At 42.8% G+C, this 16,864-nt stretch overlaps 2 protein-coding genes across 4 annotated transcripts in view; both read left to right on the top strand.

Annotated features, from left to right (window-relative positions):
• The window catches only part of LOC139543870 (golgin subfamily A member 6-like protein 25), a 34,976-nt gene extending 21,151 nt beyond the window's left edge, over positions 1-13,825 (top strand). Inside the window, exons 4-6 of one of the 2 annotated variants that reach the window (XM_071350366.1) lie at positions 749-2,380; positions 3,285-3,399; positions 12,426-13,825. In XM_071350366.1, the coding sequence (XP_071206467.1) occupies positions 749-2,380; positions 3,285-3,399; positions 12,426-12,623 (1,945 nt within the window). In that variant the 3' untranslated portion in view covers positions 12,624-13,825. The remainder of the gene's footprint in view (positions 1-748; positions 2,381-3,284; positions 3,400-12,425) is intronic. The other variant, XM_071350367.1, reaches the window with a different exon arrangement.
• A 160-nt stretch (positions 13,826-13,985) lies between these two features.
• brf2 (BRF2 general transcription factor IIIB subunit) lies at positions 13,986-16,864 on the top strand. Of its 2 annotated transcripts, none has more exons than XM_071350368.1 (4): positions 13,986-14,388; positions 14,584-14,643; positions 14,777-15,098; positions 15,237-16,864. In XM_071350368.1, exons 1-4 carry the CDS (start codon positions 14,232-14,234, stop codon positions 16,105-16,107), a joined length of 1,410 nt encoding a protein of 469 aa, XP_071206469.1. In that variant the 5' UTR covers positions 13,986-14,231; the 3' UTR covers positions 16,108-16,864. The 2 variants fall into 2 exon arrangements, with proteins under 2 accessions (XP_071206469.1, XP_071206471.1); XM_071350370.1 differs by having other exon boundaries at positions 14,322-14,388; positions 14,814-15,098.

The raw sequence follows: 16,864 nt of genomic DNA on the forward strand, positions 1-16,864 counted from the left end.
AAAGTTGCAGTGCAGTGGAAAATGTGGATGTTCGTGTTGGAAACCTTTGGCTCAGATTGGATTGGCTGCTACTCCCATGAATCATACCTTGCTATACAGTTTCTACAGATGTCATATTAAAGGTGTTACAGTGAGACACAAAGCATTAGGTGATTGCTCAGGTTTTTAACTATGGCGTTGATGTTGAATGACTCATGAGAGAGTGTATGAGGATGAAACAAAGCAACAGGATGATTTGAGTGTATTCAAGCAAGGCTGTTTGGTCATGTGAACAGGCAAGGTTCAGAAGCTAGAAAGATGATTTCTCTTTTGTATTTCTCCTTTTGATCTATGTTTCGTTATTTTAAATCTACATGTAAAACCTTTCTGTGCCTTAGTGTTTTTGTGTTACTAACATAAACATTATAACTAACCTTCATGTCCCTCTCATAAAGACCTAATAAAATGAAATCCCACCCGTACTCCCATGTTCTTGTCTGGTGAGTTACGAGAAACTAGTAACAACTTTGTTATGTAACACCTCTGTAGTTTGCACTGCCTACCTCTCTGCTAACTGGAATGTGTTTGTGTGTGGATTCCAACAAGAGTTTCGAAGCATTTCATCATTTAGTTTTAGAAACAAATTCTATGTTCTTTAAAAAGTTTTGAAGGTTTTTCCATTTTCAATGTTTGGTAGTTAGACCTTGTCGTCAGCAACAACAACAAAACATCTCACTGCACCCTCCCCTTCCTAACCCTGCTCTTCCAGACCCTCTTCATGGGGGAACCCTTCAAAGCCTGCTATATCTTCCAGCCCCTTATCATCCTCGTCTCCTGAACTGGATAGTTCTATGGACTCCCCCAGAGGCGCTAGGGAAACCGGAGACGCTATTGACCCGTCTGCTGATCTGATGGAGAAGAAAGACCCTGCCCTTGTGGCTCCCAACAATCAGCGCTGGGCTCGTAAGGACAACTGGTCTAGTAAATCTCATTGTGCCACACCTACCCTCGCTAAAACAAAGCCAACAAAACCGCCCCCTCCCCTCAGACGTCAATCTTCCACGTCATTGGTGGGAAGTGGGGATGACCAGGGGAGTGTTAGTGGTAAGGACCATTCCAGTGTCAGACAGGATAAGGGCCCTGCTCCACTGCCTCCAGACAACCAGCGATGGGCTCATAAGGACAACTGGCCCAGTAAGTCCAACCCTGATTCTGCCACTCCTACCCTCACCCAAAAAACGCCAACAAAACCGCAGCCTCCTCCAAGATGCCACTCTGCCACGTCATTGGTGGGAAGCGAATATGACCAGCACTTAAATGAGAGTGTTAGTCAGGATGATTCCAGTATCAGGAGGGACAAGCGTCCTGCTCCACTGCCTCCTGACAGACCAAACCAGGCTCCAAGCCAGACACAGAGGGACCAGAGTATGACCAGTGTGAATCAGGGACATAAGGACAGAGTGGGTGCCTCCATGTCCAAGGTTTCTCAACGTGTGGCACAGATGATCACACCACTGAGATCTTCCTCCACAGCTACAACAGAACACATCAGTGGAAGCCAGAGCTCTACCCACCATGGGAACCAAGCAGAGGAACCCATGCCCTCAGCCACTGGGGGGTTGATGGTTGCGAAACACAATAAAGGTCCAGCACCCTCCAGGCCCCAGCACCCTCCAGGGAAGACATTGCCAACAGCTGATGTGTTAGATGAGCAATCAAATACTGAGGAACATGACTCTTCGGTTCAGTTTGGTCCAAACAATCCCTTTGCAGAAGACTGCAGAATGGAGAAGTCCTCTGGACGCAGTGAAGATCAGAGTCTAACTGGTGAGCGTCAGGAGAGCCTGGACTCTCACAATCAACAGAGTTGTACCTCCACAGATGCAGATCTAGGTCCGTTTCAGAAGCGTGTGGTTGGGGACACAACTGAGCTTCCAGCGCCAGATGTTCTGCCAGCTGAGGATGTCTCCTGTCCCACCAAAAGCACATCAGCGAAGCGAGCCCGTGCTCCCTTGCCTCCAGTGAAGATAACATCCACCTTTAGAGAGGAGGGAGCTGGTAAACAGAGTCCTGGAAAACTACAAAGCCCAGCGGCTCCCACTTCGAGTAAGCTTTCCTCAGGTAACTGGGTAAGAAAGCAGAATGGCGGGGTGGGTATGGCACTACCATGTGTTACCCTTGCCCAGCCCCCATGTTTCCCCTCACCTGCCCCCTCCTCCATACCCCACCCTGAGCTCCTGAAGGGATCAGGGGGCAGGAGAGACTGCCCTCCCCAGACAACAAGCTCTGTCCCTGGCCAGAAGACCCTGCTTCATGCTGGAGCTCTGCCCTCCATTACAGAGCAGTGCAGTGGAGAGGAGGCAGGAGGGAGAGGGGACAGGTCTGCCTCAAGCACACGCAGGTGAGAGAGATCTCAGCCTTTTCCTGTAGCGTGTAGCAGCTATGTGCTGTCCACCAAACCTCTCCTGTAGAATGTACTGTAGTTAGAATTACTAAACCTCCCCAATCGCTTGTAAAATGCATTGTTCCAGAACACTTCATGACTGTGACCCTTTATAAAACTCTTCTACTCTCTTATCAAATGTTTAGCTGCACTTTCCTGAATTAAACTTATGACTAGGTTGTATTTGCAATACTTTCAAAAATTGTGCAAAGGAAATCATAGCTGGTACTATTTTCTTAATTATTATACTGTAATTATTATGGAGTTTAACATAAAGCAAATGGAACATAGCTCCCCAGAGCAATTAGCAGTATATTATGTCATCAAAGAGCACTTAGCTACTAATTACAGCAGGTGTAAATTATTTTCTGCTAGTTGTTTAATTGTGATGTCATTCACACAATGCCCTCAGCCAGCATGAATAAGGACTGTAGAAATGCCAGCCTTTGTAGCTTTCATTGCTTTTTGTCATGTTATTCTTCCTGTAGAATCTGACAAAGCTCAGTGGAGCCTGTAAAATGCCATTACTCAGACCGTGCGTACACTGGATCCTCTGCAGTCTAACCTTATCTAAGAGGGAAAGAAGAGTACAGATACGCTTGTCATTGTGTCATGTATGATGGGAATGAGTCAATTGTGAAGACGAACCCTGCTCGGATTTCTTCTCATGTATAACTGATCAAACAAATCGTGTCCCACTGTTGGCAGCAAGCTTCAACTTCAAATAATCAGACCTGCTTTTTGAGAAAAGGAATGTATCCCGATATCCCCCACATCCACCTTCTGCATCCCCTCTAATAACAATACTTTTCAGAAAAGTTTGAGTCTCTCACTCTCATGGTCTCTGTCTATCTCGATTCAGGCCACACCCAGTAAAGCCCTTGAGTTCCCTGGAAAACCAGCCAGCCTCCAACATCCATGAGGGACAGGCTGGCAAATCTACAGGGATCCTCGGTGGTCTTCAAGAGAAGATACAGGTACTTTAAAGGAATATACAGTCAGGTCCATAATTATTGGCACCCTTGATAAAGATGAGCAAAACAGACTGCATAAAATAAATAATACAAATACTGAGCTGTATTATTTTATACAAATTTTTCTCTGCTAGTTTAATTGTGATGTCATTCAGACAATGCCCTCAGCCAGTATGAATCACGTCTACAGAAATGCCAGCCTTTGTAGCTTTCATCGTTTTTTTTGCGCCTGGGCTGGAATAATACATTATGGCCTTTTCTCTTGCATTTCAAAGATGATGGTACAAAAAAAATGCATTTTACCAGATGCATGTAATGTGTTATATTCTCCTACATTTAATTTCATATTTCCACAAACTTCAAAGTGTTTCCTTTCAAATGGTATCAATAATATGCATATCCTTGCTTCAGGTCCTGAGCTACAGGCAGTTAGATTTGGGGATGGCATTTTAGGTTAAAATTGAAAAAAGGGTCAGAGCTTTTAACAGGTCGAAATTGCAAATCCAATGACATGGTGATTTTTATTTTATTATATTGATTTCATGTCAGTTGACAACTCAGCCAAATGTAAATAAAAACTAGATGTTGAACTGACTCTATGTAGGATATTACATTATAATAGCCAGTGTAAAGGACGTCACGCCGCTTGCTTAGCAAGTACCACTTCCTCCTGATTCATCTCACACGGAGGCTCAATCCCAAAACCACCTGACCGCCCTCCTGAAGCGTCTTACCAGTCGACGGCACACGAAAGGGGAGGAGACCAGTTAAAGAATAATTTTTAAGCCTTGAGATAATTCAGAAATGTAGTGTGTATGTGTGCCATTCAGAGGGGGAATGGGCGGGACAAAATATGTACAGTTGAAGTCGGAAGTTTACATACACCTTAGCCAAATACATTTAAACTCAGTTTTTCACTATTCCTGACATTTACTCCTAGTAAATATTCCCTCCCTGTCTTAGGTCAGTTAGGATCACCACTTTATTTTAAGAATGTGAAATGTCAGAATAATAGTAGAGAGTGATTTATTTCAGCTTTTATTTCTTTCATCACGTGGTCAGAAGTTTACATACACTCAATTAGTCTTTGGTAGCATTGCCTTTAAATGGTTTAACTTGGGTCAAACATGTCGGGTATCCTTCCACAAGCTTCCCACAATAAGTTGGGTGAATTTTGGCCCCTTCCTTCTGACAGAGCTGGTGTAACTGGGTCAGGTTTGTAGGCCTCCTTGCTCACACAAGCTTTTTCAGTTCTACCCACAAATCTTCTATGGGATTGAGGTCAGGGCTTTGTGATGGCCACTCCAATAAGTTGACTTTGTTGTCCTTCAGCCGTTTTGCCACAACTTTGTAAGTATGCTTGGGGTCATTGTCCATTTGGAAGACGCATTTGCGACCAAGCTTTAACTTCCTGACTGATGTCTTGAGATGTTGCTTCAATATATCCACATAATTTTCCCGCCTCATGATGCAATCTATTTTCCCACCAGTCCCTGCTGCAGCAAACACCCCCACAACATGATGCTGCCACCCCCATGCTTCACGGTTGGGATGGTGTTCTTCGGCTTGCAAGCATCCCCCTTTTTCCTCCAAACATAACAATGGTCATTATGGCCAAACAGTTCTATTTTTGTTTCATCAGACCAGAGGACATTTCTCCAAGAAGTACCATCTTTGTCCCCCATGTGCAGTTGCAAACCGTAGTCTGCCTTTTTTATGGCGGTTTTGGAGCAGTGGCTTTTTGCTTGCTGAGCGGCCATTCAGTTTGTCGACATAGGACTTGTTTTACTGTGGATATAGCTACTTTTGTACCTGTTTCCTCCAGCATCTTCACAAGGTCCTTTGCTGTTGTTCTGGGATTGATTTTCACTTTTCGCACCAAGTACGTTCATCTCTAGGAGACAGAACGCATCTCCTTCCTGAGCAGTATGACGGCTGCGTGGTCCCATGGTGTTTATACTTGCGTACTATTGTTTGTACAGATGAACGTGGTACCTTCGGGTGTTTGGAAATTGCTCCCAAGGATAAACCAGACTTGTGGAGGTCTACAATTTTTTTCTGAGGTCTTGGCTGATTTCTTTTCATTTTCACATCATGTCAAGCAAAGAGGCACTTTGTTTGAAGGTAGGCCTTGAAATACATCCACAGGTGACATCCACAGGTGACTCAAACACCTCCAATTGACTCAAATGATGTTAATTAGCCTTTCTGAAGCTTCTAAAGCCATGACATCATTTTCTGGAATTTTCCAAGCTGTTTAAAGGCACAGTCAACTTAGTGTAGGTAAACTTCTGACCCACTGGAATTGTGATACAGTGAAATAATCTATCTGTAAACAATTGTTGGAAAAATTACTTGTGTCATGCACAAAGTAGATGTCCTCACCGACTTACCAAAACTATAGTTTGTTAACAAGAAATTTGTGGAGTGGTGAAAAATTAGTTTTAATGCATGTAAACTTCCGACTTCAACTGTAGATATGTATAGGGGTAAGGTGATTAGGCATCAGGATATATGATATACAGAGTAGCAGTAGTTTAAATTATGGTTGTATGTATGTGTATAGAGTCAGTATAAATGTGACTGCATGTTATGTGTGTGTTGGAGTTTGTGTGCATAGAGACAAAAAATATACAAGGGTCTACTCAGTCTGTGTAGCCATTCTGTTAGCTATTTAGCAGTCTTATGGCTTGGGGATAGAAACTGTTCAGGAGCCTTTTGGTGTCAGACTTGATGCACCGGTACTGCTTTCTGTGCGAAAGCAGAGAGAACAGTCTATGGCTTGGGTGGCTGGTCTTTCACACCTCCTGATATAGAGGTCCTGGATGGCAGGGAGCTCGGCTCCAGTGATGTACTGAGTTGTCGGCACCAACCTCTGTAGCACCATGCGACCAAGGGTGGTGCTGCTGCCATACCAAGCAATGATGCAGCCAGTTAAATGCCTAGTACAATAAAGGTTAAATAACAAAAAAAAAATTAAAGTCAAGATGCTCTCAATGGTGCAGCTGTAGAACCTTTTGAGGATTTGAGGGCCCATGCCAAACCTTTTCAACCTCCTGAGTGGGAAGAAGCGCTGTCACGCCTTCACAACTTTACGTGTGTGAGTGGACCATTTTTAAGTCCTTGGTGATTTAGACACCGAGGAACTTGTAGCTCTTGGCCCGCTCCCCTACAGCCCCGTCGATGTGTATGGGGCGTGCTCGCGGCCCCCCGTTTCCTGTAGTCCACGATCAGCTCCTTGGTCTTACTGACGTTGCAGGATAGGCTGTTGTCCCGGCACCACATTGTCGCGTCGTTAACAAACTTGATGATGGTGTTGAAGTCGTGTGGGTCCACGCAGTCATGGGTGAACAGGGAGTACAGGAGGGGACTAAGCACACATCCCTGTGGGGCCCCCATGTTGAGGGTCAGGTTGGCGGAGGTGATGTTGCCGACCCTCACCACCTGGGGTTGGCTCGTCACGAAGTCCAGGATCCAGTTGCAGAGGGAGTTGTTCAGTCCCAAAGTCCTAAGGTTGGAGGGAACAATGGTGTTGTATGCTGAGTCAATGAACAGCATTCTCACATAACTTTACAACTACTTTGCAAGGTGAGGGGAAGCTAACATGCTAAGTAGTTGCAAAGTAGCTAAAAAGTAGTTGCAAAGTTACTAATTAGCTTAACACTTTTGGCTCAAATCCCGTTAACGGGATCGAGTTGACAACAGAAAGTGAAACTGCAGGGCGCCAAATTCAAACAACAGAAATCTCTAAATTAAAATTCCTCAAACATACCAGTATTATACACCATTTTAAAGATAAACTTGTTGTTAATCCCACCACCGTGTGCGATTTCAAAAAGGCGTTACGACGAAAGCATACAATGCGATTATGTTAGGTCAGTACCTAGTCACAAAAAAACACAGCCATTTTTCCAGCCGAAGAGAAGAGTCACAAAAAGCAGAAATGGAGACAAAATTAATCACTAACCTTTGATGATCTTCATCAGATGGCACTCATAGGACTTCATGTTACACAATTCATGTATGTTTTGTTCGATAAAGTTCATATTTATATCCAAAAATCTCAGTTTACATTGGCGCGTTATGTTCAGTAATGTTTTGCTTCCAAAACATCCAGTGATTTTGCAGAGAGCCACATCAATTTACAGAAATACTCATCATAAATGTTGATGAAAATACAAGTGTTATGCATGGAATTAAAGATATACTTCTCCTTAATGCAACCATGTCAGATTTCAAAAAAGCTTTACAGCGAAAGCACACCATGGAATAAGCTGAGTACAGCGCTCAGAGACCAAAACAAGCCATACAGATACCCGCCATGTTGTGGAGTCAACAGAAGTCAGAAATAGCATTATAAATATTAACTTACCTTTGATGATCTTCATCGGAATGCACTCCCAGGAATCCCAGTTCCACAATAAATGTTAGTTTTGTTCGATAAAGTCCATAATTTGTCCAAATACCTCCTTTTTGTTTGTGCGCTTAGTACAGTAATCCAAAAGTGCAGGCACTAGGTCCAGACAAAGTCAAAAAAGTTATATTACAGTTCGTAGAAACATGTCAAATGATGTATAGAATCAATCTTTAGGATGTTTTTATCATAAATCTTCAATAATGTTTCAACCGGACAATTCCTTTGTCTTTGCCATGACCTCAGTCAGGCCTTTCTATTCTGCCAGACACCTGGTTCAAACAGCTCTTATTCTCTCCCCCTTCACAGTAGAAGCCTGAAACAACGTTCTAAAGACTGTTGACATCTAGTGGAAGCCTTAGGAAGTGCAATATGACCCCATAGACACTGTATATTGGATAGGCAAAGACTTGAAAACCTACAAACCTCAGATTTTCCACTTCCTGGTTGGATTTTTTCTCAGGTTTTTGCCTGCCATATGAGTTCTGTTATACTCAGACATCATTCAAACAGTTTTAGAAACTTCAGAGTGTTTTCTATCCAAATCTACTAATTATATGCATATTCTAGCTTTTGGGCCTGAGTAGCAGGCAGTTTACTCTGGGCACCTTTTCATCGAAGTTACTCAATACTGCCCCTTAGTCCCAAAGAAGTTAAATGCTAAAGTTGTCCATGATGGGATTCGAACAAGCAACCTTTGGTTTGCAAGATGTTCGCGTTATACACTCGACCAGCCACCTTACTTTCATTTTTGCCTTACATATCCACATATCCCAGAGAAGTTAACGTCCCACTTGGCCAAAAGCCAGTAAAAAGCAGAGTGCCAAATTCAAATAAATTACTATAAAAATCCAACTTTCATGAAATCACACATGAAAGACACCAAATTAAAGCTACACTTGTTGTGAATCCAGACAACATGTCTGATTTCAAAAAGGATTTACGGCGAAAGCACACCAAACGATTATGTTAGGTCAGTACATAGCCACAGAAAAACACAGCCATTTTTCCATCCAAAGAGAGGAGTAACAAAAAGCAGAAATAGAGATAAAATTAATCACTAACCTTTGATCTTCATCCGATGATACTCATAGGACTTCATGTTACACAATACATGTATGTTTTGTTCGGTAAAGTTAATATTTCTATCCAAAAATCTGACTTTAGGCGGGACGCTACTGTCTCACTTGGCCAAAAGCCAGAGAAAATGCAGAGCGCCATATTCAAATAAATTACTATAAAAATCAAACTTTCATTAAATCACACATGAAAGATACCAAATTAAAGCTACACTGGTTGTGAATCCAGCCAACATGTCAGAATTCAAATAGGCTTTTCGGCAAAAGCAAACGGTGCTATTATCTGAGTTAGCACCATTGTAAACAAAGAGAGATAAGCATATTTCAACCCTGCAGGCGCGACACAAAACGCAGAAATAAAAATATAATTCATGCCTTACCTTTGACGAGCTTCTGTTGTTGGCACTCCAATATGTCCCATAAACATCACACATGGTCCTTTTTTGTTCGATTAATTCCGTCAATATATATCCAAAATGTCCATTTATTTGGCGCGTTTGATCCAGAAAAACACCAGTTCCAACTCGTGAAACATGATTACAAAATATCTCACCTGTAAACTTTGCCAAAACATTTCAAAATACTTTTGTAATACAACTTTAGGTATTTTTTAACGTAAATAATCAATAAAATTGAAGACGGGATGATCTGTGTTCAATACAGGATTAAAACAATCTGTAGCATGCTTTCTGGTCACGCGCCTCTATCTAACAGTACACAACAAGTGACCCTGATTAAAAATGGCCGTACGTCTTCATTACACAAAGGAAAAACACTCAACTAATTTCTAAAGACTGTTGACATCCAGTGGAAGCGGTAGGAACTGCAAGAAGGTCAATTAGAAATCTGTATTCCCAATGAAAATTCATTGAAAAGAGAGTGACCTCAAAAAAAAGAAATCTGAATGGTTTGTCCTCGGGGTTTCGCCTGCTAAATAAGTTCTGTTATACTCACAGACATGATTCAAACAGTTTTAGAAACTTGAGTGAGTTTTCTATCCAAATCTACTAACAATATGCATATCTTATCTTCTGGGGATGAGTAGCTGGCAGTTGAATTTGGGTATGCTTTTCATCCAAACCTGAAAATGCTGCCCCCTATCCTAGAGAAGTTAAGCGACCGGTCTTATGTAACCATACCAATTGTAACATATACTAATTTCAGTGTCCCGGATTTACATTTACTATGGTACGTCTAGTCCGAGACCAGGCTGCTAAGACGTCTGTCCTCAAAACAGTTTATGGACTTGGGCTCATGTATAACGCATTTAATGAACTTGCCCTGTCCGAGTGTAGCCTATGTCTTGCAAGATCACATAGGCCTAATGATTTAATTAGTATTTACATAACAGACCCAAATATAATAGCGTAGTAGTAGGCCTATTACAGTTACACCAAAAACACCACCTCAGTCATTTTTTTATGACTTTTAGGGTTCTCGCTGAAGTCACTCTGTTTTTTTTCCTCATGCGCCCAAAACTCAACTGAGCACGCAACTCGGCAGGATGTATAGTCTATGCTTAGATTGAAACAAAATACAAGAAAGGCTAATTGTTTAGGCCATCTGTTGTAATTCACTTACAGAACAGTAGTTCAAGAAGATCTAAATGCATATTCCCATGAAACTGATTGAGATCAAATGATTGGCATGGAGTTTGGACATTTCACCGGTAAAACTTGAATAATTAACATTCATGATTGCCTGTTTTGGTGTTTGAGGGTATTAAAAATAGAAACATTTGGCCTTCCGAGTGGCGCAGTGGTCTAAGGCACTGCATCACAGTGCTAGCTGTGCCATTAGAAACCCTGTTTCAAGTCCAGGCTCTGTCGCAGCCGGCTGTGACCGGGAGACCCATGGGCCCAGCATTGTCCAGGTTAGGGGAGGGTTTGGCCGGCAGGGATGTTCTTGTCCCATCGCACACTAGCGACTCCTGTGGCGGGCTGGGCACAATGCATGCTGACACGGTCACCAGGTGTACGGTGGTTCCCCCGGCACATTAGTGCGTCTGGCTTCCGGGTTAAGCAGGCATTGTGTCAAGAAGCAGTGCGGCTTGGCTGGGTTATTTCGGAGGACACACGGCTCTCGACCTTCGCCTCTCCCGAGTCCGTACGGGAGTTGCAGCGATGGGACAAGACTGTAACTACCAATTGGGGAGAAAAAGGGAGAAAAAGAAAATGGGAATAATTTATTGAGACAATATGTGTGGGCATAGGCAGACGTTGCAATTGGAGGATGCATTATTCTATAATGCATCTGTTACAAACTTTGAGAAATGATGACGTCATAAAAAAAAAAATGCATTTCCGCACCTAAAAGAATGGCACTACACCCCTCCATGTGTACTGAATATTCAGACACCATTGTGTCTAAGAAAAAAGGTGCTATCTAGAACCTAAAAGGCTTCTTCGGCTGTCCCCAAAGGAGAACCCTTTGATGAACCTTATTCGGTTCCTTTCCACAGAGGGTTCTACATGGAACCGAAAAGGGTTATCCTATGGGAACAGCCAAAGAACCCTTTTGGAACCCTTTTTTCTAAGAGTGTATGTTGGGAAAAGTGTTAATATGCACAGCCGGGGCTCTTTTTGATAATATTATCATAATAATCTTATGCAATTAACGTACCAGGATATATTTGAAATCAATCCCCCAGGCACCTCATGCAAATGTCCTGTGCTGCTGTTTCAATTTATCCAACAAGTTATTTGATGCACAGTTGGTTTTAATGAAACATTAGTACAATAAAATCCCATTCTAGCTACACGTACGCGGGCACACACGTAGCACGCACGCTCAAACACAAACAAAGTCGCAACAAGCCCTCCCACCAAATGGTCCCTGTAAAGAATTGCCACAGATTAATTGATCTATTCTACAACATTCTTTCTCTTGTCGATGACGCACCTTAAGCTCACTGTGAATAACACTGGGCTTTGCCTATCGTGTTGGGATCTGAGACATACGAGCTCTAACAGAGTTCTCACAAAGCTGTCAGAGCTCAGAGTTCACAAACCTCTTTGAGTCTCTGTGCCCATATCATAGGCTCAAAGACTTTTTAGAATGGAGATTTAGGTAACATTGCACCCATCCAATGCCCTCCATTATAAGTGTCTGAAAGCTAGACCTTTCTTGTGCATTGAATGTTTCTCTATGTAAGGGTTCGTGCATAGTTCAAACATTGCTTTATAGGGAAAGGGGGATACTTTGTCAGTTGCACAACTGAATGCATTAAACCAAAATATGTCTTCCAAATATAACCCAACCCCCCTGAATCAGAGAGGTGCGGGGGGTTGCCTTAATCAACGTCATCAGTGCCCAGGGAGCAGTTGTTGGGGGTTAACTGCCTTGCTCAGGGGTAGAACGGAAGATTTTCCACCTTGCCGGCTTGGGGATTTAAACCAGTGACTTTTCAGTTACTGGCCCAACGCTATAGACATTATAGATAATGCATGGCATATAGTATCCTTGGAGAAGTCTATGGAAAAATATAAATGGCACTGACTGATTGTACCACCTCCATTCCCTCCCTTTCCTTCTAGGTCAAAGACACAGGGGTGAAAGGTCCCTACTCCCAGCTGACCCAGGAAGAGCTGATCTCCCTGGTGGTGAAGCAGCAGGAGCAGCTCTCCAAAAGGGACGATAAGATCAAGGAGCTGGAGCAGTACATTGACAACCTGCTGGTGCGCATCATCGAGGAGCAACCCAGTATCCTGATGACCATGAACTCACTCAAATGAGTGTTCCTAATCATTCAGAGCAGGCCCTTCCTAAAATATGTATCTTCCTCAATGCACATGTATTGGACTGGTTGAATATTTCCGGCTTTCCTCCCAAATAACTTTGAATTCACCCGACACCCATGTATACCATACCAAGCACTGGCTTTCTGTTCCTACTGAACAGATGCGCTTTTGTTCATTACATTTTGATTGTTGAATATTTAATTGTTCATTACATTTTGACTAAAGGATTTCTTAACTTTATGGGTGTGTAACAGTATAAGAACACAAACAAAGCACAAGTCCATATAGGCCTGTGGGAAGTTGCCTTACGTTTTTGACAGTTCGATTTTTCTTAGTATTAATGTTTTGATTTTCTTGCGACGAGTATGATATGAAGGTTAAATCCAGCGCAATGACACTGAAGAATGAATTGAATAATAAATAATGAAAGCTCCAACAGAACAGTGGAGTTTGCTTATTTGTTAACACTTTATGTAAAGCAGACAGACCGGTATAAGGTGTCAAACATGCTTATGACAAGTATTACAATGAATTCTAATGAGTAATACCTGTCGGTAAAGTGTTTGTATTGCTTGTCTGAGGTACAGATATTATTCCCTGATACTGTATAACTCGTATAAATGTTGTACATAGAGATGTCCTTTTCCTATTGTCAACTTCATGTTGAATCACTTTGAGGAGGAAAGAATTGATAAATTGCTAGTCTAAGAGATAAACATGGATTGATAATTATTACAATTTAGACTACAGATAAGCAAGGTTTACTGGGAAGTGTGGACTATGCAATGAATCGAGATTGCCTTTTGATGAATGCAATCTCACTGACAGGTGCACCTCTGGAAACAAATTGCAAGGGTGTAACCTATAAATATCGTTCAGTGGCATTTCCTTGTGAAGAAAGCTATTGAAATTCAGAGACTGTTTTCTTAAACCAGCTACCACTGTCCATAGGTAAATACAGTAGCAAGATGTGTCAGAGTATGTTGGTCTGCCTTTGGTCATACAAATTATTACTGTATAGTTGGGTGAAAGTTAATCTCGGACACCCAGAACTAAAATCTCATGTATCCCACGTAATTGGGTCAAACGCTCAATTACATCTGTCCACGAGAGATTAGGTGAAAGTCAGAACGTCTATATTCGGTCCATGTAAAGCCTATTTTGCAATGATAAAATAAAGACTCATTTTCAAAAAATCATGTAATTTATTTAGCCTCCGGTTGACAAACACACACACACCACTTTCTCTCTTTGTCTCTCACTCGCGCACACTTTCTATCGCTCTCTCATCTGTAAAGTGTGTATTAATACCTTGTGATAAACCTTTAAAAAAAGCTTGACGCATCGATTTCACGCGATGAACGTAACGTATGGATATAATGCGCTGTTCCAATAGAAGTAGAATGTTGCAGTAGCTTTCAATAGCGGAACGAAAGTAAGGATGTCTTGTTTCTACACGGATTATAAAGGCTGAGCTCACATTACGAACTCGAAACGTTCATTGGTCGTTCACAGCACATGAATGGTGTTGTGGTAGGTTCTGGCTGACTCACAAGTTTATGATTTGCTAGCTAACGTTAACCAACATACATCAAACTGAAGATGGCTACTGTCGGTCTGAAGTGTCCGGAGTGTGGCTCGCTCGACATAGTGGACGACGAACATTATTCACAGCCACAACTTGTATGTGCAGATTGTGGCGCTGTGGTATCCGAAGGTCTACTCACCACTACCCGAAGTGAAGAGACACAGGGCACAGGTAGCTAGTTATCTAACTAACTGGTTTATCTGTCACCTTATTTATGCAGCTGCCTGTAAGAATGTGCTTTCCTACTGAGTGTTGGTCATGCAGTCTTCTGTAAGGCTATTCCACATGCCTGCTGTCTATATTGTGACTGTGATTTAATTGAACACTTTGTTTGTATTTCCTTGTCTGCTTGTTTTGGTCCTGTAGATGTAAGATACACTAATAGCACAGAAGTGGACAAGAAGCCATGCCGTAATCTAATCAATGGTAGGAACTGCACCGTTTCCCTCTAGAACCACTGACTACCTGTTTCTGACACAATGTGAGGGTTGAATATCACAAATTGCTGTGTATTTTAATCATATGTGGCTGGCAATACTGTATCACTTCCTCCAAACAGGCATACACCGGGTGCGTGCTCTCTGTCGTATTCTCAGGCTCACTTTCCTCATGGAGGAGACTGCAGAGACCCATTTTAAGCAGGCCTATGAGCACCCTAACTTCATCAGGGTCAGCCTGCAGAAGAAAGAGGTTCTGGCAGGATGCTGCGTGCTGGCGACCTGCAGGCAGCACAGCTGGCCCATCGCCATGGGAACCATTTGTTGTCTCCTGGAGGCGAACCCCAGGCTGATAGGCGTGGTCTACCAGGAGATGGTGAAGATTCTGAAGATAGAGGCTCCCCCCACCAGTATCATTGACCTACTGGAGACACACTGTCAGGCGTACGTCAATCACCTCAACTATAAACATTAGCCTTGATTGCCTGATGATAAATAAATTGCCTGACTAAGCACATGTTGTTATTAGGTAGACATTTGATGCTTATTGAGAAACTGTATTTTCTCTCCTTTCTCCGTAAGATACAAACTAAGCCCTCAACATGTCCATGAAGAGTTGTCAGAGTCCTCCAAGGATTTGACAAAGCGAGCTGCTGTCCTGTTGGAGCTGGCTGCAGATGCCTGGCTAGTGACTGGCCGCCAGCCCATCCCCATCCTCACGGCCTCCATCTTCCTGGCTTGGCAGTCCCTGAAACCCACCCAGGCCCGGCTCAAATACACACTGGCCAGGTTCTGCCAGATGGCCAAAGTGACCAAGTCCTCCATAGCGCCGAAGCGGGTGACTGAGCTGAAGGAGGTGCTGTGTAAGCTGGGCCAGGAGCTGCCCTGGCTGAGGGGGGATGAGGTGACACCCCAGACTGTGATCCAGATGGTGGATGACATCCTGAACCATAGACTCACCCTACTGAGGAGGGCCCTGAGCAGTCACGAGGAAGCCCTGGCCTCTGAATCAATACTCCCACCAAGCTTAGAGGACTCCCTACCTGGATCCCACACCAACACGCCCTGCCTGGAGGGTGCAGCTTCATCCCAGACCCCAGGGCAGACCCCTAAAGAACCCTTTGTGGGGGAACCAGACACAGGGAGCATCCAGCAACAAGGAGATGTTGACCTGACATACACTGTTGTAATGGAGGGGTTGCCACATACGGGGCCTGGCACAGACTCCCAGCACAGCCAGCCCTCAGCACCAAACTCTAGCAAGAGGAGTTTGTTTGAACCCCCTTCTGTGAGGTACGCTAAGATAAGGAGGGTGCAGGTCCCGGTGGTGGAGGTGACTGGTGATGAGGAGATCTCAGACAGTGAGATTGACAGTTACATCCGTACTCCTCAGGAGATCAGAGACTATGTTGAGGCTAAAGAGGCATTAGCTTCCTCTGATGATGAGTTCTGACAGGAAGGGATCACATTGTAACCAGGTGACTTAGCTATACTGCGCTGTCTGATCTGTAATGCATTATAATGCAACTATTTGGCTGACTATTTTGTATGAATATTGAATAATCTCTTGTACCCTTCAGGTCATAAGGCAACACATTAAATCTACTTATTTCAAAACACTCACCAATAGTGTTTAGGACTATATTAATTTTAATGGTGATTGTATCCTTTATGCGTTAGTTTAATTGAAAAATTATTCTTTGGCTGATCAATTTTATTGCATTGAAGGTGTGTGTGCATCCAAATATTTTACTAAATGGTCTGTACTTCAAACAAGCCCATATACTGTACTTGAAGTGTCCCAATAGACTCCTTGGATTTGTGGTTCTTTGCAAATGATCTATTTGACTAATTACAGTGGCCTAAACCCAGTTTATCATCTCAGGCCGGCTGTCAGTGATTTTAGAGCACATTCGCCTAATTAGTGTCAATGTTGTCACAGCACAGCCTGTAGTCTAAAATAGTTTTTTCAAACAGTCAGCACTGTTGGTTATTAGGTTGTCTACAGCTGTCAGCCTAAAATATTTCTATTAGTTTTTACAGAAGTTAGGCATTAGTCATCTAGATTTGAACTTTCTGAAGCCACGTTCTCTAGTGTTTTTTTTACTGATGTTGTGGTGAGATGATTGTTACCATAGCAACCACATGTGGGATTTGTGGACAGTCACTGTTTACTTGTCACAATAAAGTATACATATTTTTTTATCTTA

Source organism: Salvelinus alpinus, chromosome 18 (assembly GCF_045679555.1).
Source record: "Salvelinus alpinus chromosome 18, SLU_Salpinus.1, whole genome shotgun sequence".
NCBI classification, from domain to species: Eukaryota; Metazoa; Chordata; class Actinopteri; order Salmoniformes; family Salmonidae; genus Salvelinus; species Salvelinus alpinus.